We start from the raw sequence: 24,263 nt of genomic DNA, 5'->3' as shown, positions 1-24,263 counted from the left end.
GTCTAAAATACACATAAACTGCAAATTTTCTTGTCCTATAACCTATATTTTTATTTTCTTATGTCAAATGTTACGTAGTGAATCAATAAGAATGTAACTATTTGAATTCCAAATGTAATTTAATTATGAAATGATCGTAAGATTACCTCGGGTGGGGAATAACTTATTCTGCATCTTAGATGATGAATAGTAACAATATATATATGATGATGATGATAATGAACTTGATAAACATTTGCTTATTATTGTATTTGCAGGACGGCGAGTCCTCCGACACGGAATAGATCTCGCAAACGCGTCACGTAATTTGCGGGACAGGTTTACGGAAACTGTTCTGCCGAAGGGTATGCCGTCTTGTAAATTTTTTTTTGCGAGATATGCTAGAAATGCTCTAAGTTATCATAAAAAAACTTGCAAACAAAGGCGTCCCGTATGCACGAGCGCCCCAACCTGTCAGTCACTCGAAGCCCTTTCCTCAGCGGTACGAAGGTGCGCGGAGCGGTTTGCCTCATCCGAAACACAGTCCACACCATTCATACTGTTATACTCCCTCAATTCTAAAATATAGTGCGCCCGCACTTTTCGAGATCCAACTTTGACCATACATTTAACCAATGAGACCGACTGCGACGGGAGAAAAAAATTATATAATTGAAAACTTCTTTTGAATACGAATTCACTGGTATAACTTTTGCTCCCGCCGAAGTCAATCTCATTTGTTAAATTTATGGTTAAAGTTAAAGCACGAAAATAGAGAAAACACTGTAATTTGGAACGGAGCTCCCTCAAAAAAAAATTCCATACGCGTACCCTCCTCTTCATCAGGAGCTATGCTATGCACATGATAAAATCAGGACGATTCACAGACGATGGTTAAATCAGGCCGTACCCAGGACGCTGCACACGTCGGGCACCAGTATCGTCCATGGAGCAGTTTCGCTTCATCAGTGACGCTGGTCTTCCCCTACCCCATCCATCAGCCATAACCTGGCACCGCGTCACCGTATAACCGCACTGGCGGGCATGCGCCGGTTTAATTTCGCGTGTTTTACTGGGCGGGAAGCCCCAAATTTCGAAGCCCACGCCTCCTTCCGCAGCAAGCCTCTGGCTCTCTGTCACTGCCACACCGTTCCCACCGCCACCGCCCTTCCGGGACCCGCACGTCAGTACCCCACCCACTAGCCCCCGCATTCCCCGGCCGCCACGAACCCGAAATCCCCCGACGCTCGGGATTCGATCGATTGAAATCCCAAACCAAAGTCCGCGAGAGGCGCTCATAATCTCCTTTCGCGTTCGCCCTCCCCCCGCCCCCTCCGGAAGTTCGAAAGCAGCGAGAGGGATCCGCGGAGATGGCCGGTGCTCTCGCCGGATCGTGGTGACCCGCGGGGCGGGGTGTGGATTCGTGCGCGCGGCTAAGATGGATTTTGCGGTGATGAAGCGGCGGGAACTGCAGGCGCTCTGCAAGGAGCACGGCCTCAAGGCCAACGGATCCAGCGCCGACCTGGTCGCCCGCCTCGCCGCCAAGCTCTCGGTATGGACTGTGGGCTCCTACTCGCTCTCCTCGAACCCTCGCTTTTCCCCCTCGGTTCCTCGCCATACTTCACCGACGAGCGGCTGTGGAAATGGAAGGGACTGATCCTTGTGTTTGTTTCAACGCTTTGCAGATTTCTGGCGGTGCGGAGGAGGATGCGGTCGGCGTCGTTGTGGGGAAGGGGTGTTTGAAGCGATCGTTCGGCGGCGCTAGCGGTGGGGATTCGGATGCGGCCAAGAAGGTGACGTTTGTGTTGGAGGAAGAGGAGGAGGCGGAGGTGGGTGGCAGACGCCTCTTGTTGTCGCCTGTTGTTGCCAGGACGAGGGGTAGGCCGAGGGCCGCGGAGGCTCTCTCTCGCGCCCAAGAAAGTGGAGGGGAGCGTCGGAGAACGCGTTCCCAAGTTGGTTGTGATTCTGCTGACGAAACTGATGCTGGACAGGCAGGTGCAGATGTTGTGACGAGGCGACACAGGAGGAATGCGGCGAATTTGGGTGCAGGTGATGTGGTTGAGAGGGTAGCTGGAGCTGTAGGCCGGAAAACCTCTGCCAAAGCTGAGCAACAAGAGCTGGACGCTGGAGAAGCAGTTGGTAGGAAGCATCAGCTGAAGCGGAAGACCAGCGAGAATGACGCTGACAATGTAGATGTCAGTGTGCAAGTTGGAGTTTCTTGTAGAAGCACAAGGTCTAGTGCTGTTCAGTCTGAGCCTGCTGCCGCACCGTCTCCTGTTGTTCACAACAAAAGAGGGAGGAAGAAGGCGGGAGATCTGAAGGAACAAGATCGTGTCAAGGAGCAACCTACTGAAATTCAACATGTTGGTAGAACTCTAAGATCTGGATTGGTGGTGGCCGGCCCACCGTTGCCTACTGTTTCTGAAAATAAGAGAAGTAGGTCAAAGGTGCCGGAAGGCGAAACTGCTGTGGAGAAGGTTGCCGAGGTGGAAATATCTGGTAGGACTACAAGATCAAGCTCAGTACCAGCTGCTGCGACGTCACCCATTGTCGTTGCGAAGAAGAGGAGAAAAACCAAGAATGTCAACTCGGATGAAGGGCAACATACGGTTCCAGATGTATCAAATGATGCTCCAGTTACAAGGGTCTTGAGGAATAGAGCTATTCAGACAATTGGCAGTACTGACTTGAAGGTAGCTCGCCCAACCATGCTCAATGCCGCCAAAGACGGCGTAGAAGATGGTGTGGCTAAGCAAGATGGGCATGTGGGGTCCAAAAAGAGGAAAATGTCGAATCGCAGGGCTACAGTAGCCACAGATGGCGGTGAAATCCCATTTTCTGATAGCAGTGGTAAGGCTTCTGCTATGGACATGCACGTAGACGTACCTGGGCCTGTGAGAAGATCGATGCGGAAATCTGTTGTTCCATCGTTTCTTGAGCACGAAACCAAAGGTATGCATGGAGATGTGGAGATGAAAGAAACAGTGACAAAACCTGTTGGGGGATCAACCTGGCGATCTGTTGCCCCAGTTATACTCGAGAAAGAGTCCAAGGGTCTCACAAAACCTGTGGAGAGCAAAGAAACAGTGACAAAACCTGTTGGGCGATCAACCCGGCGATCTGTTGCCACAGTTATACTTGAGAAAGAGTGCAAGGGTCTCCCAAAAGAAATGATTCCTCAAGTGCATGTTAAGCGACAAACAAAGAAATCTCTTGTCCCGGCTATGACTGAGAAAGGAACAAAGAGCATCGTTACAGACATGATTCCGGAAGCACGTGCTGGAAGGTCAACGCGAAGACCTGCTCTTGCTATTGTTAATAGTAAGAAGAATGATCACTGTGAAGCAGCCATCAGTGAGAAGTGTTCAAGTGCTAAGAGTGAAGACTTGGAGAAGCAACAAACAGTCAAGCAACCTGTTAGACGGTTAACACGGAAATCATTTGTTCCGGCTGTGCTTGAGAAGGACAGGAAGGCTGTACCTGCAGAAATGAATCCTGATGCACAGTTCAATAATGAGAATGGTGATCACACTAAAATGAAATGTGCTAAGGGTGGACACTTGGAGAAACAACTAGTAGTGAAAGAACCATCTAGGCGATCAACACACAAATCTGTTGCCCCACATGTGATTGAGAAAGAAATTAAGGGTTTACAAGAAGAATCTAAGTCTGAAGTTCCTGTGAGCACATCTGTGCGTAAACTATCTTGTCCTAACGCGGTTGATAAGGAGAGCAAGGATCACAGAGAAATTGTCCCACATGTGATTGAGAAAGACATTAAGGGTTCTCAAGAAGAATCGAAGTCAGATGTTCCTGTGAGGACATCAGTGCGTAAACCGGCTGGTCCTAATGCGGTTGATAAGGAGATTAAGGATCACAGTGAAATTGTCAGGAGGGAAGAGTCAAGTGTTCGCACAAGAAGCGCACAAACAAAACTCCAACGTTCTGTTCAGAATGATGCGAGTCTGCGGCAAACAAGACACAGATCTTCGAAGCTAGCGATATCACCGCTACCGTCAAAGCCAACAGCTTCAAAGGGAAGACCTGCAAAGAGGAGTAGAACAGCATCTTTGGAAGAAGTCATGCCTGCTGAAGAGCAGAAGGAAGACCAAATTGCTTATGGTGGCCACACGAGTGATATGATTGATGTTGCCAGTAGTGCTAATAGCTTGGAAAGTGGGGTGCTGCCTTCCCCAGCTGAAAAATCTGATTTGCGTGACGCACAGCTTAACACTCAGCTGGAGGGCACAGTCGTTGAATCCAGCATCAGCCATGGTAAAGATGGTAGTAACATTCTGGAGTTCGAGCTTGAGAGCACAGTAGTAGGTCAGTAACTCAGTGTTATTGTTACTCTGAATTTGCTTTTTTATCATGTTGTTCTGTACTATTGCTTTTGGAGTAATGCATATTTGTTCAAATAATGTTTCAGGTACCACTGAGAAGCCTCCGTCCGATTTAGCTATTCCGGACTGTACACATGTAGGTGCTTTATCTGAGGAAGCCCTGGACTCAATAGAAAATGCTGCTGCAAGGTGCTCACCAGTTCTTGAACAATCACCCACTGGGCTACGGTTCCTATTCTCACAGGGAAACATAGAAGAACCTGATACACATAACACTAGTCCATTTTTTAAAAATTTCATGGAAGAATCAGATGTTCACAAGGTTGAACGTCAAGTTGAAACAGTTGTTTCATTAAAACCTGACTCATATCAAGGCTCTGATGAATATTCAATCAGAGTCGAAGAAAGTGGAGGCTTAATGTTTTCGTCTCAGCAAAACAATGAACAAGAAGGTATATCTTTTGAAATCTTTCACATGTTTCTATTGCAGAATATCTGATCTGTGTTGTTCATTTTTTTAAATCTCTTCATGTTATTCTGTGCAAAATAAAAACTGAAATCAATTTGTTTCTCAGGATTTTCAGTGTCCACCCTCAGAAAAGATTGGGTTGCATCTGTTCAGTTGGATTCGTCAGAGGATGTGCATCATACAGTAAGGTAAATGTATTTTTGATACCTATAATAGTGAAATTACAGACATGATGAACGCTACGGGCCACTCTTCTAAAATTGGGAAAAGGCAATTTACAGGGATATTACTAGAAAGGACGTGATCTGCAACGAGGAAGAGAAAACGGACTTTATTCCTTCAGACATTAATGCTCCCCATGAGAAATCACATGCGGATAAACCTGGTAGTCTTCTAATTGATTTCTTTTGATTTTAGTGTCTGTTATGCACAAAATCTTGTGTTCATCTTTTATAATTCAGAAATATCATGGATATCTCTAGGCTGACCTGTGCATCTTCTACTGCAGCTGAGCACGTCTCTGGTGTTAGTGGAGCTCTATTTTGCATTTCACAGAGCACCACTGTTGTTGATGAAGTAAATTCGGATTCTTCACTGCTAGAATCAGTGGATGGTTTAGATAATCAGATAGCATCTTCTAATACTGAAGGGCTTCAACAGGATAATATAGAGGAATGCAATCTACACAATGCAAGAGTCACGGAAGACATCCATGCAAGTGTCATGTTTGAAGCTGCACAGGTTGCTGTACCAGAAAGTGGAAAAATGCTGCAGCCAGATGTAGAAACATTAGTATTGCCAGATGAGCAGCTTAAGCACAAGCTGGAGGGTGATGATCACGAAGTACAAAGCTTTAGCCGCGGTGAAGATGAATCTCCAAAACAATCTACATCATGTGAGGATCAAAGCTTTTTAGGGTCAGGTAAATATTTCTGAAAACTTGTTTAGATTAATCTCAGACACTGTGTCTGTTTGATTCGATAGTATTCCCATCATTTTGCAAAAAAGTGGCATTTTGGGTATTGACATGGTCTGCAAGATTTAACATTGACCACTAGTTTCTACCATAGTATATGTATGAAACCCAACAAAATTACAATACTCTGAAATACTTATGAATTATGAGAAACATCTTAGCATATGATTTTCAAGTTTCCAATCTAAATATTTAAAAGAATATTGGCAGTCAAGAATCTGAAAAGTTTGAATGAAGGTGCTGTCTGACGACACTACTAGCTATTTGTCAACCGGGGGAAGTAAAATATTTGCTCTCCATATCATCTCATGTCTTGCATTTTGTATCAGGTATTTGTCAAACTGTTTCGCGAAGGTATACAGATGTAGTTTGTGTCAAGGATCATAAAGATGACTGCAATCAACACAGTGAAGGTCAACTTACTTTAGGCAACCTAGAAAGTGACATGTCTGAACCTGCACTTGATGAACGATCTGAAAGTGGAATGTCAGTGCTCCGAGCTGAAGAAACATCACCATTTCCAGATGAGCAGCTTAACACCAATCTGGAGGGCAACACAGAACAAAGCCTTATCTGTGATAAAGACAGCAGCAATGTTTCTCTCACTGAATTTTTGGGAAACAATCATCTGTCTAGCTTGAAGGACCCTACAATGGATCCTTGCCATGACCAGGAGCTCCCAAATGACATGCCTGCACCTAAATCTCCTGAAGAATCTGCAGTTTTTCTGGATGACAAAGTCTCGGGTTCAGTGCAAAGCCTTAGGTGTGATAAAGATGGTAGCATCGTCTCTGACACTGGATCTTTGGGAAACAAGAATCTGTCCAGCATGAAGGACCCTTCAATGGATCCTTGCCATGTCCAGGAACTCCCCTGTGGCCCTTCAATGGATCCTTGCCATGACCAGGAACTACCCGGGGACATGCCTGCATCTAAATCTCCTGACGAATTTGCAGTTTCTATGGATGAGAGAGTCTCTGGTTCAGTAGGTCAGCATGGTTCCTCTTTTGTCTTGTCAAATAAATTCGTTTAGTTCCTTTGTATGAGATTTACTTTCCCTATTGTGTTTCCTGATCCAATTTTTTTCATCAGGGATTTGTCAAATTAGTGCGAGCATAGGCAAAGGAAACCACATTGCTATGGATCCCCACCATACCGTGAAGCAAGTGGATAACCTGAACCAATCTGCAGCTGCCTTGCTGAGAAACATGGAGAACACACCTTGTAAGCCTGATGCTCTTGAGCCTAGCAGTGATCACTTGTTTGTGATTGATCCATCAACACCTATGGAGCCTCTACTGACGGAAGCAGGACTTAAAGTGGGCAGTCCTGACAAGAAACTACCTATGGAGCAGGTTCAGCAAGATGATTTACAAGTGCAAGAAGGTAAGGATCGTCTAAAGGAGGAGTGGCTTGTTTGCACCATTGAGTTATATATTATTTGACAGGAATATATAAATATCTGTTAGGTACCGTAGAGAAGACACCAGAGTGTAAACATGAATGTGTATCACCTGATAAAGCAGGACCACACTCATTGAAGAATGAGGGATATCCATCAAGTATTGAACAATCATTATTTGATCAGCAGTCCCTTTCTTCGCAGGAGGATGTACAAGTACAGGAAGGTAAGGATCTTCTATATAATAATCTCTAAAGGATGAGTAGTTTTGTTTACCCGTTGTGTTATGTGTTAATTTGAGAGGAATATATCAAAATTTGTCAGATACCCTAGAGAAGACAGCACTAGGTTCAACTACACCAGAGTGTAAAGATGAATATGGATTTCCTGATGAAGCAGATCCACACTCATTGAAGAACGAGAGAGGTTCATTGATTGTTGAACAATCACCATGTAGTCTGCCGACCCTTTTCACGCAGGAAAGTGTAGAAGAACGCAGTGAATGTGTTGTCCTTTCTTCAGCAAGAGTTCAGGCTGAAAATGGAGTTTGTGAGTCAAATCCTGGTTCAGACCATGATACTAGTGCGGACTTTAGTGCAGTTTCCAAAAGTGAAGATTGTTTGGATACTTCTCAGCAAGATAATGAAAATGAAGGTATATGATAACAGGGTCCCTTTGTTCTTTCATAATTTTGTGGAAAACACACATGTTATGATATTCAGCTGTTTGAAGGCTAAATACATGATGGGAATGATAATGTATTCTTTCAGGATTATCGGAGGCTAGTCATGAACAAGATGATTTCCATGTACAAGAAGGTAAGGATCTGTTGTCTAAAGGAGGGGTGGCTTGTTTGCACCATTGAGCTATATATTATTTGACAGGAATATATAAATATCTGTCAGGTACCGTGGAGAAGACAACACTAGGTTCAGATTTACCAGAGTGTAAACATGAATTTGGATTACCTGCTGAAGCAGAACCCCACTCATTGATGAATCAGAGATCAAGTATTGAGCAATCGGCATTTGGTCCGCAGTCCCTTATCTTAAAGGAGGAAGGACAAGGTAAGGATCCACTCCTTCCGTTCCTAAATATAAGTCTTTTTAGAGATTCCAATGCGGACTACATACGGAGCAAAATGAGTGAATCTACATTCTAAAATGCGTCTATATACATCCGTATGTAGTCCGTATTGAAATCTCTAAAAGGACTTATATTTAGACGGAGGAAGTATTATCTATATTCTCTAAAGGATGAGTTGTTCAGTTGCAACATTGAGCTGTATTTTATTTGAGATGTATATATAATTATTTGTCAGGCACTGTAGAGAAGAAAGCAGTAGATTCAGCTACACCAGAGTGTAAACATGAATGTGTATCACCTGATAAAGCAGGACCACACTCATTGAAGGATGAAAGATATCCAGCAAGTATTGCACAATCATCGTTTGATCTGCAGCCCTTTTCCTTGCAGGATGATGTACAAGTACATGAAGGTAAGGATCTTACATAAAATCTCTAAAGGATAAGTAGTTTGGTTGCCCCGTTGTGTTATGTGTTAATTTAAGAGGAATATATCAATATTTGTCAGGTACCCTAGAGAAGACAGCACTAGGTTCAGCTACACCAGAGTGTAAAGATGAATATGGATTTCCTGATGAAGCAGATCCGCACTCATTGAAGAATGAGAGAGGTTCATTAGGTGTTGAACAACCACTTAGTTTGCCGGCCTTTTTCTCACAGGAAAGCATAGAAGAACCCAGTGAATGTATTGCCCTTTCTTCAGCAAGTGTTCAGGCTGAAACTGGAGTTAATGAGTCAAAACCTGGTTTAGACCATGATACCAGTGTAGATTTTAGTACAGTTTCCAAAAGTGAAGATTGTCTGGTTACTTCTCAGCAAGATAATGAAAATGAAGGTATATGGTAACAGAGTTCCTTTGTTCTTTCATTGTTCTTCCATTAACTTGTGGAAAAAAATACACGTTATGATATTCAGCTGTTTGAATGCTAAATACATGATGTGAATGATAACGTATTCTTTCAGAATTAACGAAGGCTAGTCATGAACAAGAGCAGGTGGCAACTGGTCAGCTAGATTTGGAGGCTGCAAGTATCATGGAGTAAGTGTAATTCATCTCAGAATCACTAGAAGCATGTATGATAATTGTTTTTGTTTGACCGCTTTAACATGCAAGTTATGAATTTCCAATCCCAGGGACGTTGATTCTGAGGAAGTAGCCTATGATGAAGAAAATAAGAAGCCTGTTCATCCTACAGACATTAATTCTTTGTGTCAAAAAATAAATGTCAGCGGACCTGGTAATCACCTTATTGATTTTCCTGATTCTTTGAGTCTTAATTTGTAACTAGGTTTCTTATCAACATTGTTTCATCAGTAGATAAGCAGCTTCCTGTCGATCATACAAATAGCAAGCTCCTATGCTTGAGCAGAATCTAATTATTTTTCACCTACTGCAGTTGAGCATGCTTCTGGTCTTGGTGATGCTTTATTGAGCCCCTCACTAATTGCTTGTACCGATGACAGTGATGTGCATCTGAGTTCTAATCCTTGCCTGTTTGAATCAACTGATTTCCCGGATGAAATAGATTGGTCCAATACCGAGGCTTTGCAGCAGGGTCTCAAAAAGCAGCAATGCGATGAGCTAAAGGAATACCAAGTTCCTTTTGGAGCCGGTAATGATATGATTGAAGCTGGCACAAAAGACATAGACAGTGGAGTTCCACTTCGAGCTGAAGAAACATCAAATATGCGAGACGAGCAGCTTAACACTAAGCTGCCGTGCACAGAAGTTGTGGAATTTGGTCTTAGCTGTGACAAAGGCAGTAATAATTATATAGATACTGAATCTGTGGTGAACAGTGTTTGTACAAATATTCCGTCGGATTCCAGTTTACCAACGGATTGTTCCACAGATGATTACCAGCAAATGGAGCTCTTTGAAGGCCCTGCTGAACAAAAATCTCCCAAAGATGCTTCTGTATGCTGGGAGGACAGTGATCCAAGAGCAGTGTCAGCTACCATTGAGAAGCCTTCACCTTCATTTGATTTAGCAATTCCAGATTTTAAACATGAAGGTGCTCTATCAGAGGAAGCAGTGTACTCAATGAAGAATGACACTGAAAGCTGTTCACGAGATCACAGACGATCGTCCATTGGGCTTCATCACTTGTTCTCGCAGGAGTCATTTAAAGGACCAGATGTGCATGATGATCTTGTGCTTCCAAGTACTGAGGATGAAGATGATTCCAACACTCGTCATGCTGAAAAAATGGTTTCTTCAGAACCTGATTCACATCAAGGGTCTCCTGTAGATTTAAGTATAGTTGAAGAAATTAAGGGTTTGTTTTCATCTGAGAGAGACGATGAACAAGGTATGGATTTTTACCTACCATCCCCTTTGTATCTTTTTGCTTCGCATATTAAGTTTGTCATGAGTCGATCTTTGTGATGTTTGACCAAATTTGTAGGAAAAAAATCAACATTCCAAATACAAAATTAATATCATTAGATCTATCATGGAATATATTTACACATTGTATTTATTTGTCGTCATAGATGTTAATACTTTTTAGTACAAATTAATTCAAACCTCACAAAGTTTGACTTAGGACAAACCTAATACGCGAAATAAAAATAGACAGGGAGGGAGTACTAGTAAGTGTCTGTTGGAGAATATCAAATTCTTGTTGTTCCTCTGTTTACTATTTTTCTATGCAATAGAAGAACTAAATTATGTTACATTCTTTTAGGATTCCTGAGTTCCGGCCACAAAACAGGATGTATTGGATCTGCCCAGTTGGATTCATCAGAGGATTGTAATCTTGTGAAAAGGTATTTCTCCAGATTAAAATAAGTACAGTTGCACTGAATTATATCTGGCCATTTTTATTAAAATGAGTAGTCCAACCTATAGGGATATTAATACTGAGGTGATCTGCAAGGAGGAAGAGAAACAGGAACTTGTTCCTTCTTCTGACACTCGCACCCTTCATGAAACATCAATTACTGATGAACCTGGTAAACCTCAGTTTTATTATTCTTGTTTGTACACTTCAACCATAGAAGCTTTATGAAAATATATTTGTTTTATTCAGATGAACAGAAAATAACCCTGCTGCAAGCTGCGGAAACATCGGCTTCAGCAGATAAGCAGCTTAGCTCCGAGCTGGAGGAGGATGAATTTAAGGAACACAACTTTAGTAGTGAAGAAACGATTGGCATATTTGGTGTTGGATCGGTGAAGGGTAATCTATTCCATTTACATGAAGACTCTCATACCAATCCTATCCAGGGAAAGGAGCTCCCAGATAACCTATCTGCACCCAAATCTCCTGAACAATCCACGTTTGGGCAGGCTGAGAGTCTTTTGGGATCAGGTCAGTATTTGTGATGACTTGATTGTATTTTTTTAACCTGGATGCATTTTAATACCTAGAAAAATTACTTATTGTATTGCGCTGTGACACTTCTACCAGGCATTTGTCAGGCTGTCGTTCAAAGGAGTACAGAAGAAATCAACACCAAGCTCCAACATGAGCGTAAAGAGGAATGCAGTAAGTACATTGATGATCAAACCACTCTCATGTCTGAATGTGCACTGTTTGGAGGATCAGTAAGTGGAACGACACTGCTGCCAACTGCAGAAACATCTTCATTGCCAGATGAGCAATTTGGCCCTGAGCTCAAGTGCGATGAATTTGAGGAACCTGACCGTTGTTATGATGAAGATGCAAGCTACTTATTTGGTTCTGGGTCTCTGAAGAACAATGTACCCAATCTGGGTCATAAGGAGGAATACTATGAGCACAGTGATGATCCAGCCATACTATCAGGTGGCATGCCCAAGCCCTCACCAATTAGAGAATCAGAAAGTGGAGTGGCACTGCAGCCAGCTGAAGAAACACCAGCATTGACAAATGAGCACCTTAACTTTGAGATGGAGGAACTGGGCCTTTGCATTAGTGACATGTCTGATACTGGATTAATGGAGAACAACAATCTATCTTGCTTGCCCAAAGACACTTATATGGAAACGTGGAACGAAGATGAGATTTCAATTGGCACACCTGCAGCTAAATCTCCAGGAGAATCTGCAGTTTGCCCAGATGACAGGGTTCCTGGGTCAGTAGGTCAGCATATTTCTTTAACTGTTATACTGTTTCTTTTTGCCAGGAGCTATTTTAGTTCCTTGCCTGCTATATATGCCTTGCTTACTACGTTTCTTGACTCTTTAACATCAGGAATCTGCCAAACTAGTGGGCGACGACGCATAGATGAAATTAGCACAAAGTTGCTGAGCTTCAAAATTTCGAGTGCAGTCAAAGGAAGTTACATTGCCATGGACTCTGCTGATGACCCGAAGCAAGGTGACAACCTGAGTCCGGCTGCTTTGCCAGGGAACTGGGAGAATGTTCATGCAGCCAAAGCAGATAATCCTGCAAAGCAAAACAGTGACTGCTCGGTTGCGAAGGACTCCTCAAGCTGAGGGACCACCGATGGATTGTAGATTGTGTTAGGTTAGTGCTTTGGTTCTTTCTTCAACGTTTGGTTGAAGGAAGTGATTGTGTCTGCCAGGAAGCAAAATCAATGTATATAGTACTTGTGAGATTGGCTCCATGCTTGTCTTAAAACTATTTGCTGTTTAGTTTAGTGTGTCCATGATAATAGAAGAGATTGATGCAACTGTCCATAATACTAATGATAGAGGCAAAGGCGTCCCGTCTTTCGATGAGATGGCAGCTATCGTTTATGATGGAGTAGACTGTTTGAAGTTGAAAACGAGAGACTCGATCTATGGAAAGCAGTAATGAGAATATATGTCTTTATTGATGAGAGTGCTGCTATTTATACAAAGCCAAGGGATGCTTCTCAATAGGCGCTCATACAGGAAGATGCGAGTGTTTGGATTTAATTAATCCCATTAATCCTTGCTTTTCCTAACCAAGACGGTTGCCTTACATTCCTTTGGTCGCATCCTTTCATAGGCTATATATGTGTAAATGCCATTATCAATAAAAACAAGCATTCACTTTTACATTTGTGCCAAGGCTCTCTCAATTGTTTCGTTTCCCTTTCTAACATGTTATCAGCACGTAGTTTCTGCCTAAGAGCAATCCGGCCAAGAAAACAGCGGTTACACGCAACGGCAAGGGCAGTTCCGTGCGAGACGAAGCGCCGGCCTCATGTCTCACGGCTCTGCGTCATCGGTGATTGGAGGCCGGCACTAGGCGGTGCCCATCCCGACGATGCGGCGTGAGATGCTCAGCCACGACAACTCTCCTTACAGGGCAACAATGCAACGCGGGTTGGTGACGCCGTCGATCGCGGCGGCCGCAACAACGCAGGAACAAGCGATCGGCCAAAAACGTTGAAGTTTTCAAGGACGGAATTGATCCATCTATACGAACCGATGATCTTGATGGACCAATGTAACGCCCCAAGACCGGAGCTTCAGATGTCTTCCAGGGTTTTCGGGTTTCGTTGCGTGTTTTGTTTCGTCTGTTGCATTCATCTTTGCATCGCGTGTATTGTATCATGTCATCATGTCATCATGTCATTTTTTTTTTCTTAACTCAACTAAATAAATGACATGGATCTTTAATCCATTTAAACCGAGGGAACTCACACGGTGGTTTCTCTTTATAACCTATCCTCCCGATAGTAGGGAGCTATATTTAATATTTCTTTAATTTGATATTCACCATAACACACGTGCAAAAATAATCCTCGTGCCTATTTCCACTTCGAGTTTGACTTTCAAATCTTGTCCACAATTTTGTATTTCTTTTATCAAGGTTCCTCGAAAAACCGAACATTTTGGACCTTCCAAACCTCCACTTTCTATTCACCCATTTGAATTTAATTCAAATGTGTTTGAATCTAAGCCTTGCATCCATGCCCACTCCTATTTTCTTGGATTAGACTCATTTTTATGAGTTTGAGAGTATATTCTTTCTCCTACCATCTTCTTTTCTCTCTTTTCTTTCTTTCTTTCTTGTTTTTCTTCTTTGTTTTTTTCCTGTTCTTTAGAGTGAGAGAGAGAGAGAGCCCAGCCCAGCTACAACCTATGCTAGGCCGGCCCTTTAGGCCCACCTAACCCTTGCATGCAGCCCACTAGTGCCGCAACCCTAGACCCAGGGAGCCCGACTCCCTTCTCCCTCGATACCTTCCCCTCGCGCCGCCATCTCCCTCTCGTTCCCTGGCCCGATCCTCCTCTTCCCTCGTGCCCATCGTTCCCTCGCGCCGCCAGGGAACCGCATCCCGATCCCCATCTCCTTCGATCCCATCTCTCCCTCGCAGCCACTCACTTTCCTCGTTCATCTCCTCCCTCGCCCTCTCTCTCATTCCATGCTCGCGCCGCCAGAGACGAACGCAACTGCTGCCTCCCGATCCGGCGTCCCACGTCCTCCTCCGCCTTCGATCCGGTGTCGCCGGAGGCCACCAGCGTCGCCCAGGCGCCGCGGCTCCTCCCCAGCGCGCCTCCTTCCTCCCGCGTCGGCCTCTTCCCTCCTTGCTCCAACGCCATGGAACCAGGTCGCCGCTCCGGTCAAGCCTCGTCGCCGGCCGACCTGAACCGTGGAGCCATGGCCGGATCCGGCTCTCCCAGACGCCCGCAGGACCTCTGCCTCACCCTGCTCGTCGCCGGAGTCCCAGCTCCACCGCCTCGTTTCTTCAGCGCTGCTGCCTCCCTCTGCCTCATCCAGGAGACAAGCACAACACCATGGAACCCTCGTCGCTGGCCAAGACCCTCCTCGCTGCTGGCCTCGTGCAGAGCCCCTCCTCCTCACGGCCTTAGGGTCCGTCGCTGCCCCCATGTTGCTGCTGCTTCGTTGCCCGCCTCCCATCGATGACCGGGGCTGCATGTTTCGGTTCGCCAAGTACCACCACACCCGAGTCTTTGCCTTGCTTCGTTTTGGGATTGAAGACCGAGACGAGACCGCCAAGATGTATCCTGGTGTCGCCGAAGACACGTGACCGCCGAGTACCTCTTCACAAGTACCAATACGCGCGAAGATGCCAAGACCGTTTCGGGATTCACCAAGTACCACTACGGCTGGAGACCTCGACGTCCGACGCCTAAAACGATCACCGAACCGGAGATTACGCCAAGTACTAGGTCAACAAGAACCGCCAAGTTCATCTTCCGCCGTCTCCGAAATCGCCAAGTACCACGACGATACGAGAACCACTACCGTCGACCAGCAAAGAACCCGTGGACGTCAAGTCCCTCGTCGTGATTCCGAACATCTACGGAAAATTGTGCAACTAAGAACGTGAACGACTACCGTCGCCACGAGAACGTCTACTTCCCACAACGAACCGTGAACATCTACTTCCTCTACCATCGCCGAGTACCACTACTTCCCACGACGATCATGAACGACTACACCGCTTAACCCGAACCGCTCCGATAACGCACGCTTCGAAGGTACAACCCCGAGACGACCGCCGTGAACGAATGCATGTGTGATGTATGAGATGCTCGTGCTTGCACCGTGCTTGATTTGTCGGTGCATGTTGCCCTCTTTTACCTTGTCACCATCATGTGGAAACCCGGTTACCGGGAGCACCCCACCGTTCATCGCATGACACGCTCCCGTCACTTTCTTTTGCACCGACGTCTCAATGAGTTGACGGAACCGGAACGTTGCCGTGGCACCGTTTCGTTATCGTCGCCGTGGCACCCCTTTCTTTTCCGCCATGATGAAAATGTTTCATAATGCTCTTGTCAACTTTTAATTAAAATTGCATAAACTTGTTCATGTCATCCGCATCATGATAACAACAATTAAAATGTTTAGATTGTTGTTGCACCAAATTACTAATGCATATGGGGATTTACCAGATTTGTTGTTTGTTATATCCGGCCCCATTTAAATGGTTTAAATGGTATAGTTTTGTTATGCTTCACCTCTTGCCATGTTAACCAACATTTAAATTTGTTGAGTACCTAACCGGGAGAGACCTAAATAATTAATGTGGTGTTCCGTCAATATGCAACGGAGTTGCATATTGAGCTCCACTTAATTTGTAGTATTGTTTGTGCACTTTGCCATGCCATGCTTCATTTAACCGGACATGCATCATACTTGATTGTGCATCATGCCATGATTATGTGGTGGTTGTTTACTATGTTGTTTGCTTCTTTCCGGTGTTGCTTCTTCGGGTTAGTTCTGATAACGTCACGTTTGTGAGGATCCGTTCGACTTCGCCCGTTTGTCTTCTTCATGGACTCGTTCTTCTTCCTTGCGGGATTTCAGGCAAGATGACCATACCCTCGAAATCACTTCTATCTTTGCTTGCTTAGTTGCTCGCTCTTTTGCTATGCCTATGCTGCGATACCTACCACTTGCTTATCATGCCTCCCATATTGTTAAGCCAAGCCTCTAACCCACCTTGTCCTAGCAAACCGTTGTTTGGCTATGTTACCGCTTTGCTCAGCCCCTCTTATAGCGTTGTTAGTTGCAGGTGAAGATTGAAGTTTGTTCCTTGTTGGAACATGGAGATCGTTCCTTGTTGAAACATTGTTTACTTGTTGGGATATCACAATATCTCTTATTTAATTAATGCATCTATATACTTGGTAAAGGGTGGAAGGCTCGGCCTTATGGCTGGTGTTTTGTTCCACTCTTGCCGCCCTAGTTTTCGTCATATCAGTGTTATGTTCCCGGATTTTGCGTTCCTTACGCGGTTGGGTTATAATGGGAACCCCTTGACAGTTCGCCTTGAATAAAACTCCTCCATCAAGGCCCAACATTGGTTTTACCATTTGCCACCTAGCCTTTTCTTTCCCTTGAGTCGGCCGGCTCAAGGGTCATCTTGATTAAACCCCCGGGCCAGTGCTCCTCTGAGTGTTGGTCCAACCCAGAGCACCGTGCGGGGCCGTCCCTTGGCAACTTGGGTTACGTTGGCTCCCGTACGCTTAGCTTATCCGGTGTGCCCCGAGAACGAGATATGTGCAGTTCCTATCGGGATTTGTCGGCACAACGGGTGGTCTTGCTGGACTTGTTTTACCATTGTCGAGGATGTCTTGTAACCGGGATTCCGAGTCTGATCGGGTCTTCCCGCTAGAAGGAATATCCTTCGTTGACCGTGAGAGCTTGTGATGGGCTAAGTTGGGACACCCCTGCAGGGATTTGAACTTTCGAAAGCCGTGCCCGCGGTTATGGGCAGATGGGAATTTGTTAATGTCCGGTTGTAGAAAACCTGAACTTGACCTTAATTAAAATACATCAACCGCGTGTGTAACCGTGATGGTCTCTTTCCGGCGTAGTCCGGGAAGTGAACACGGTGTTGGAGTTATGTTTGACGTAGGTTGTTCTAGGATCACTTCTTGATCATAGTTTTATCGACCGTGCCTTGCCTTCTCTTCTCGCTCTCATTTGCGTATGTTAGCCACCATATATGCTAGTCGCTTGCTGCAGCTCCACCTCATACCTTTACCTTACCCATAATCTTAAATAGTCTTGATCGCGAGGGTGTGAGATTGCTGAGTCCCTGTGGCTCACAGAGACTTCCAAAACCAGTTTGCAGGTGCCGATGTTACCGAGCAGATGACGCAACCAAGCTCAAGGAGGAGCTCGATGAAGATCTTGTCCTTTGTGTTGTTTCGTTCTAGTTGATCAGTAGTGGAGCCCAGTCGGGACGATCGGGGATCTGTGTAGCATTTGGGGTAGTCTTCTTTTATTTTGGTTTCGTAGTCGGACCTTGTCTGTATCTGGATGATGTAATGCTTTATTCATGTATTGTGTGAAGTGGCGATTGTAAGCCAACTATGTATCTCTTTCCCTTATGTATTACATGGGTTGTGTGAAGATTACCTCACTTGCGACATTGCTTACAATGCGGTTATGCCTCTAAGTCATGCTTCGACACGTGGGAGATATAGCCGCATCGTGAGCGTTACAAGTTGGTATCAGAGCCTTCCCCGACCTTAGGAGCCCCCACTGCTTGACCGAATTAGCTGACAAGTTGAGTCTAGAAAAATGTTTTGAGTCATTTAGGAACTATATATATCGGAGAGTTAGGAATTCTTTTTACTCCCCAGTCCCTTCGTCGCTCTGGTGAGGCATCCTGACGTAGAGTTTTGACTCTTCTCTTCTCAAATTTCACTAATTTTTTTAGGATCACGCGGGTATTTTGGAATCGTTCCGATCGATTTGTGACGAGAACATTGTTCTTGGTGCCTCCTGTCATTTAGGGGTTGTGGCAGTGTCCCGGGGAGTTGAGCTCCGAGGTGTTGTCGTCACAATTTTATCGTTGCAGTTCTGGAATACCTGAGTTTAGTTTCGCCGACATCGAAAATCTCTTTTATGCAGTTGTTGGTGAGATAACCTCGACGCCACCCAGTACTGGGGCGGGAGTTCGGGAGTATTGCCATAACTCGTATAATGGATGCTTTTCGAAGGTTGAGGTAGACGATTTCCGAAGGTTTCTTGGTTATGTGTTGAAGGATGGATACAACTGGATGTAGGATTTGCTAGTTTTGGGTGAGATATTATGCTTCCCCTGTATCTCCAACACCTGATTGCATAACCGGAAAGTTTCGGGAGTTTATAAGTGGGAATTCAAGTAGCTCTTAGGATATCTTTCCGACAGATGTATGTTATGAAATTGGGGTTCGACGTCTAGTGGTCCGCCTATCCACGATCGGTTTTACAGTGGTCTCGTTGTGTCTTAAAGAGTCCTTGGCTATGCCGACTCGGGGACGCTTCGTATGTCATGTGCACTGCCTTGTACATGATGGTGCTGTACGATCGAGCCCGTGTAGGTCCCACCACGAAAACTTCGGACTAAATCTCTATCATATGTTTGTTCCGGCTTATTTTGCAAGCCAATCCTTTGTTTTGTTTTGAGTTGTGGTATTCGAGATGCTTCGAAGTCAAATGTTGATTCTATACCTTCCCCAAGCGGTGTTCTCATATTTCTATGTGAATACTAATCCTTCTCGATCATCGAGTTTGTCATTTCAATTTCTTCTTAATCGGTGAGCTTCCCTTCAAATGGATCCGTTCATTTTCGACATCCGCAAGTTCACCTCTTGTTTTTTTTCCAACGTTGTTCGTTTCATTCGTCCTCAAGTTGCCTTTGTTTTTCCCGCCCACCCACCCTTTTCTTCTTCAAGGACTAAGTTTTCTTTATCAAGTATCTATCTTACGATTATGAAGTCTCTCCATTTTTTTTTCCGTCAATGTTCTTACCCGGTGATTTTCATGAAGATTCTAACGGAGCCTCTAGTTCATCATCCTTCGTTCTTTTCTCTTCTCCGGTGGATTTAATTCTAGTTTTCGGTGTTGACCATATCCTTTTCCTCGTTTCAAATATCTTCTCGTGCCGGTGCACCTCATTTGTCATTCCATTTCTCGCTATTCATTTGTTCCGGAGTGCTAAAGATATCTCAAGGCTCGTCTTGTCATTCAAGATCCGTTCAACTTATTTCGATGTTGTTATCTCATTCAAGCCGTTTAATTCAACCGGTGCTATCCCCTTTTCAAGCAATCATTTCAACGGTGTTTCTTTTCAGTGGGCCCTAACCCACAGGTCTTTTTCCAGGATCTTACCTGGCTCTTCTTATTTTCCCGAAGCTACCATCAAATTCTTTTCGAAGTTTGACGTAAGAATGAATTGTCATCAGTCAAATGCCTTTCTCCAAGATCTTTCAAATTCTTTTATCGTTGGCTCAACTTTTCCATTTTTTATTCCGGTGTGCCTCAATAATTCTTGGTGGTGTTTCTCGTTGTCATTCTCATCATTTGAAGATCGAAGAAGATTTTTCTGTCAATCTTGCTCTTTTCTCTTCAAGATTCGTGGTTCTAGTTCGAGGCCACCCTCTCATAATTGTTTTGATTGTGAGAATTCCTTTCACCTATCTGGAGTCCATCAATTCAGGTTTATTCATTCTCAGCTTCCAGCTATCATTCTCCAAATCTTACCGGTGCATCATTCAATATTCTCTAATCAGTTCGTGATCCCTTCGTTCACTTGTATCTAAATTATCTCAAGCATCTTCATTCATTTGCTAATTCTTCCCGGTGTTTCTTTATCTTCTCTTCGTTCATTTTTAATTCTTACGGTGGTTCGTTCAAGAGGTCTCTTCCTTGGTTATCATATCAATTTATTCGTTGTTTCAATCATTCCGATGGATCGTTGAAGACCTTCTCAAGTTTACGCTATATCTATCTTGATCTTTTCTACGAGAATAAGTAATATGCCAAATCCGTTGATTGTCATCAATTTAAATTGGTGAAGGATAAGTATAATGTAATTCTTATTCTTGATTCACCCAAATGATTAATTCTTTATTCCAGAGGCTCATCAAATTCTGATTTCAATTGTTTCATCTTCTCTTTTTCCCGGAGTTCCAACCTTTTTCAATTACATCTCCACGGAGATTCATTTAAATCATTGCAAGGCTTCAACCTTATTCTTTTCATCCTCCATTTCGTTTGATCATTCTTTTTATCGGAGTTTTCACGAAGGCTCAACATGGTGGTTCATCAAGGATTTAATTCCTTCTCGAAGTGTTCATCAACATTCTTTTCTAAGGAGCTCAAGTTTTTATTCATCTTCCAATCCAGAGTGCAATTCTTTCTACCGTACCATTGGAGGTGGTATTATGTCATTCTTGGTGATTTCCCTTCGTGCTTTGTGAGTCACAAGTTATCAAGAATGAGATATTTTAAATCCATCAATCTCTTCTTTGGATTTACCTTGGGTTATATTTCACCTAAAGCCTTCCCTAAGGTTTGTTGCTATTTATGGTGTTTATAAAGGACCCAAGTTCTTCTTTTATCCTTCCAGCGAAATAAGTTTCTCGCCTCCTCGCTCATATCAATCCAATTCTTTTTCCCGTAAGTGGCTGGTTATCACCTCATAATTTGAGATGTATTCCATAAGACCATATCAAGTTTATTCTTTTCGTTGTTGGTGTTCCAACAACTACGTTCGACCCTTCTCCTAAGGATACCTTTTCAAGCTCTTTTGTAGCAGAAGTTGGCATTTTCTTCTACATTCTTTTATCTCAAGGATCTATCTTCTATTTCTCTCTTCGGGAGGCATTGCGATGTTGCTCTTTTCAACCCATCATTTTGTTTTGTCAAGATCTTGCTTCTTTCTTTTGCTTATCCATTTAACCGGAGTGTTTTGTCCTTTTGCTCAAGTTCCTTTCGCCTTATCAAGCCTTGCATCCCTTCTCAAGCGGAGTGCTGCCCAAAGTTGTTTTTTCCTTGTTCCTCTTTGCTAACGGAGTGCTTTCAACTTCATTTATCTCCGTTGTATTTTTCTCTCTCAAAATGGCTTAACCTTTACATGGTTCTTTGGTTTCACTCATTTGTCAAAGGAGCAACTTAGTTTTACCTTTTCTCTCCTCTTCCGTTTCCCTACGGTGCCATCCTGGATCTCGGGTCGAGATCCTCTCGTAGTGGTGGAGTGTTGTAACGCCCCAAGACCGGAGCTTCAGATGCCTTCCAGGGTTTTCGGGTTTCGTTGTGTGTTTTGTTTCGTCTATTGCATTCATCTTTGCATCGCGTGCATTGCATCATGTCATCATGCCATCATGTCATTTCTTTTTTCCTTAACTCAACTAAATAAATGGCATGGATCTTTGATCCATTTAAACCGAGGGAACTCACATGGTGGTTTCTCTTTATAACCTATCCTCCCGAAAGTAGGGAGCTATATTCAATATTTCTTTAATTTGATATTCACCATAACACACGTGCAAAAATAATCCTCATGCCTATTTCAACTTCGAGTTTGACCTTCAAATCTTGTCCATAATTCTGTATCTCTTTTATCGAGGTTGCTCGAAAAACCGAACATTTTGGACCTTCCAAACCTCCACTTTCTATTCACCCATTTGAATTTAATTCAAATGTGTTTGAATCTAAGCCTTGCATCCATGCCCACTCCTATTTTCTTGGAATAGACTCATTTTTATGAGTCTGAGAGTATATTCTTTCTCCTACCATCTTCTTTTCTCTCTTTTCTTTCTTTCTTTCTTGTTTTTCTTCTCTGTTTTTTTTCTGTTCTTTAGAGTGAGAGAGAGAGCCCAGCCCAGCTACAACCTATGCTAGGCCGGCCCTTTAGGCCCACCTAACCCTTGCATGCAGCCCACTAGTGCCGCAACCCTAGACCCAAGGAGCCCGACTCCCTTCTCCCTTGATACCTTCCCCTCGCGCCGCCATCTCCCTCTCGTTCCCTGGCCCGATCCTCCTCTTCCCTCGTGCCCATCGTTCCCTCGCGCCGCCAGGGAACCGCATCCCGATCCCCATCTCCTTCGATCCCATCTCTCCCTCGAAGCCTCTCACTTCCCTCGTTCATCTCCTCCCTCGCCCTCTCTCTCATTCCATGCTCGCGCCGCCAGAGACGAACGCAGCTGCCGCCTCCCGATCCGGCGTCCCACGTCCTCCTCCGCCTTCGATCCGGTGCCGCCGGAGGCCACCAGCGTCGCCCAGGCGCCGCGGCTCCTCCCCAGCGCGCCTCCTTCCTCCCGCGTCGGCCTCTTCCCTCCTTGCTCCAATGCCATGGAACCAGGCCGCCGCTCCGATCAAGCCTCGTCGCCGGCCGACCTGAACCGTGGAGCCGTGGCCGGATCCGGCTCTCCCAGATGCCCGCAGGACCTCTGCCTCACCCTGCTCGTCGCCGGAGTCCCAGCTCCACCGCCTCATTTCTTCAGCGCTGCTGCCTCCCTCTGCCTCATCCAGGAGACAAGCACAACTCCATGGAACCCTCGTCGCTGGCCAAGACCCTCCTCGCTGCTAGCCTCGTGCAGAGCCCCTCCTCCTCACGGCCTTAGGGTCCGTCGCTGCCCCCATGTTGCTGCTGCTTCGTTGCCCGCCTCCCATCGATGACCGGGGCTGCATGTTTCGGTTCGCCAAGTACCACCACACCCGAGTCTTTGCCTTGCTTCGTTTTGGGATTGAAGACCGAGCCGAGACCGCCAAGATGTATCCTGGTGTCGCCGAAGACACGTGAACGTCTACACGACGACCGCCGAGTACCTCTTCACAAGTACCCCTACGCGCGAAGATGTTGGGGAACGTAGTAATTTCAAAATTTTCCTACGCACACGCAAGATCATGGTGATGCATAGCAACGAGAGGGGAGAGTGTGATCTACGTACCCTTGTAGATCGACAATGGAAGCATTTGGTTGATGTAGTCGTACGTCTCCACGGTTCGACCGATCCAAGCACCGTTATTCCGGCACCTCCGAGTTCTTGGCACATGTTCAGCTCGATGACGATCCTTGGGCTCCGATCCAGCAAAGCGTCGGGGAGGAGTTCCGTCAGCACGACGGCGTGGTGACGATCTTGATGTTCTACCGTCGCAGGGCTTCGCCTAAGCACCGCTACAATATGACCAAGGTGGAATATAGTGGAGGGGGGCACCGCACACGGCTAAGGAACGATCACGAAGATCAACTTGTGTGTCTATGGGGTGCCCCCTGCCCCCGTATATAAAGGAGTGGAGGGCCAGCCCTCTCTATGGCGCGCCCTAGGGGAGTCCTACTCCCACCGGGAGTAGGATTCCGCCTTTCCTAGTCCAACTAGGAGTCCTTCCATGTAGTAGGAGTAGGAAACAAGGAAGGGGCGCAGCCCCTCCCCCTAGTCCAATTCGGACTAGGCCTTGGGGGGGGCGGCCTGCCCTAGGCAGCCCCTCTCTCTTTCTCGTATGGCCCAATAAGGCCCAATACTTCTCCCGGCGAATTCCGTAACTCTCCGGTACTCCGAAAAATACCCGAATCACTCGGAACCTTTCCGAAGTCCGAATATAGTCGTCCAATATATCGATCTTTACGTCTCGACCATTTCGAGACTCCTCGTCATGTCCCCGATCTCATCCGGGACTCTGAACTCCTTCGGTACATCAAAACTCATAAACTCATAATATAACTGTCATCGAAACCTTAAGCGTGTGGACCCTACGGTTCGAGAACAATGTAGACATGACCGAGACACGTCTTCGGTCAATAACCAATAGCGGGACCTGGATGCCCATATTGGCTCCTACATATTCTACGAAGATCTTTATCGGTCAGACCGCATAACAACATACGTTGTTCCCTT

At 45.1% G+C, this 24,263-nt stretch overlaps 1 protein-coding gene across 2 annotated transcripts; it reads left to right on the top strand.

Annotated features, from left to right (window-relative positions):
* The first annotated feature begins 1,193 nt into the window (after positions 1-1,193).
* On the top strand, positions 1,194-13,027 carry LOC125526736 (uncharacterized). 2 transcript variants are annotated; one of them, XM_048691374.2, is made up of 23 exons: positions 1,194-1,531; positions 1,665-4,305; positions 4,409-4,774; positions 4,898-4,979; positions 5,073-5,176; positions 5,300-5,713; positions 6,097-6,756; positions 6,860-7,153; positions 7,237-7,395; positions 7,494-7,823; positions 7,940-7,987; positions 8,075-8,236; positions 8,491-8,667; positions 8,763-9,089; positions 9,218-9,293; positions 9,389-9,492; positions 9,652-10,566; positions 10,945-11,026; positions 11,109-11,212; positions 11,290-11,571; positions 11,671-11,748; positions 11,839-12,324; positions 12,436-13,027. In XM_048691374.2, exons 1-23 carry the CDS (start codon positions 1,418-1,420, stop codon positions 12,678-12,680), a joined length of 8,250 nt encoding a protein of 2,749 aa, XP_048547331.2. In that variant the 5' UTR covers positions 1,194-1,417; the 3' UTR covers positions 12,681-13,027. The 2 variants fall into 2 exon arrangements, with proteins under 2 accessions (XP_048547331.2, XP_048529090.2); XM_048673133.2 differs by having other exon boundaries at positions 1,195-1,531; positions 11,671-12,324.
* Positions 13,028-24,263: the final 11,236 nt, after the last annotated feature.

This window comes from Triticum urartu, chromosome 5A, assembly GCF_056163025.1.
Source record: "Triticum urartu cultivar PI428250 chromosome 5A, HENAU_Tu73, whole genome shotgun sequence".
Lineage (NCBI taxonomy): Eukaryota > Viridiplantae > Streptophyta > Magnoliopsida > Poales > Poaceae > Triticum > Triticum urartu.
The sequence above is the reverse complement of the archived record's forward strand: the minus strand, read 5'-3'. Positions and strand labels throughout refer to the sequence as shown.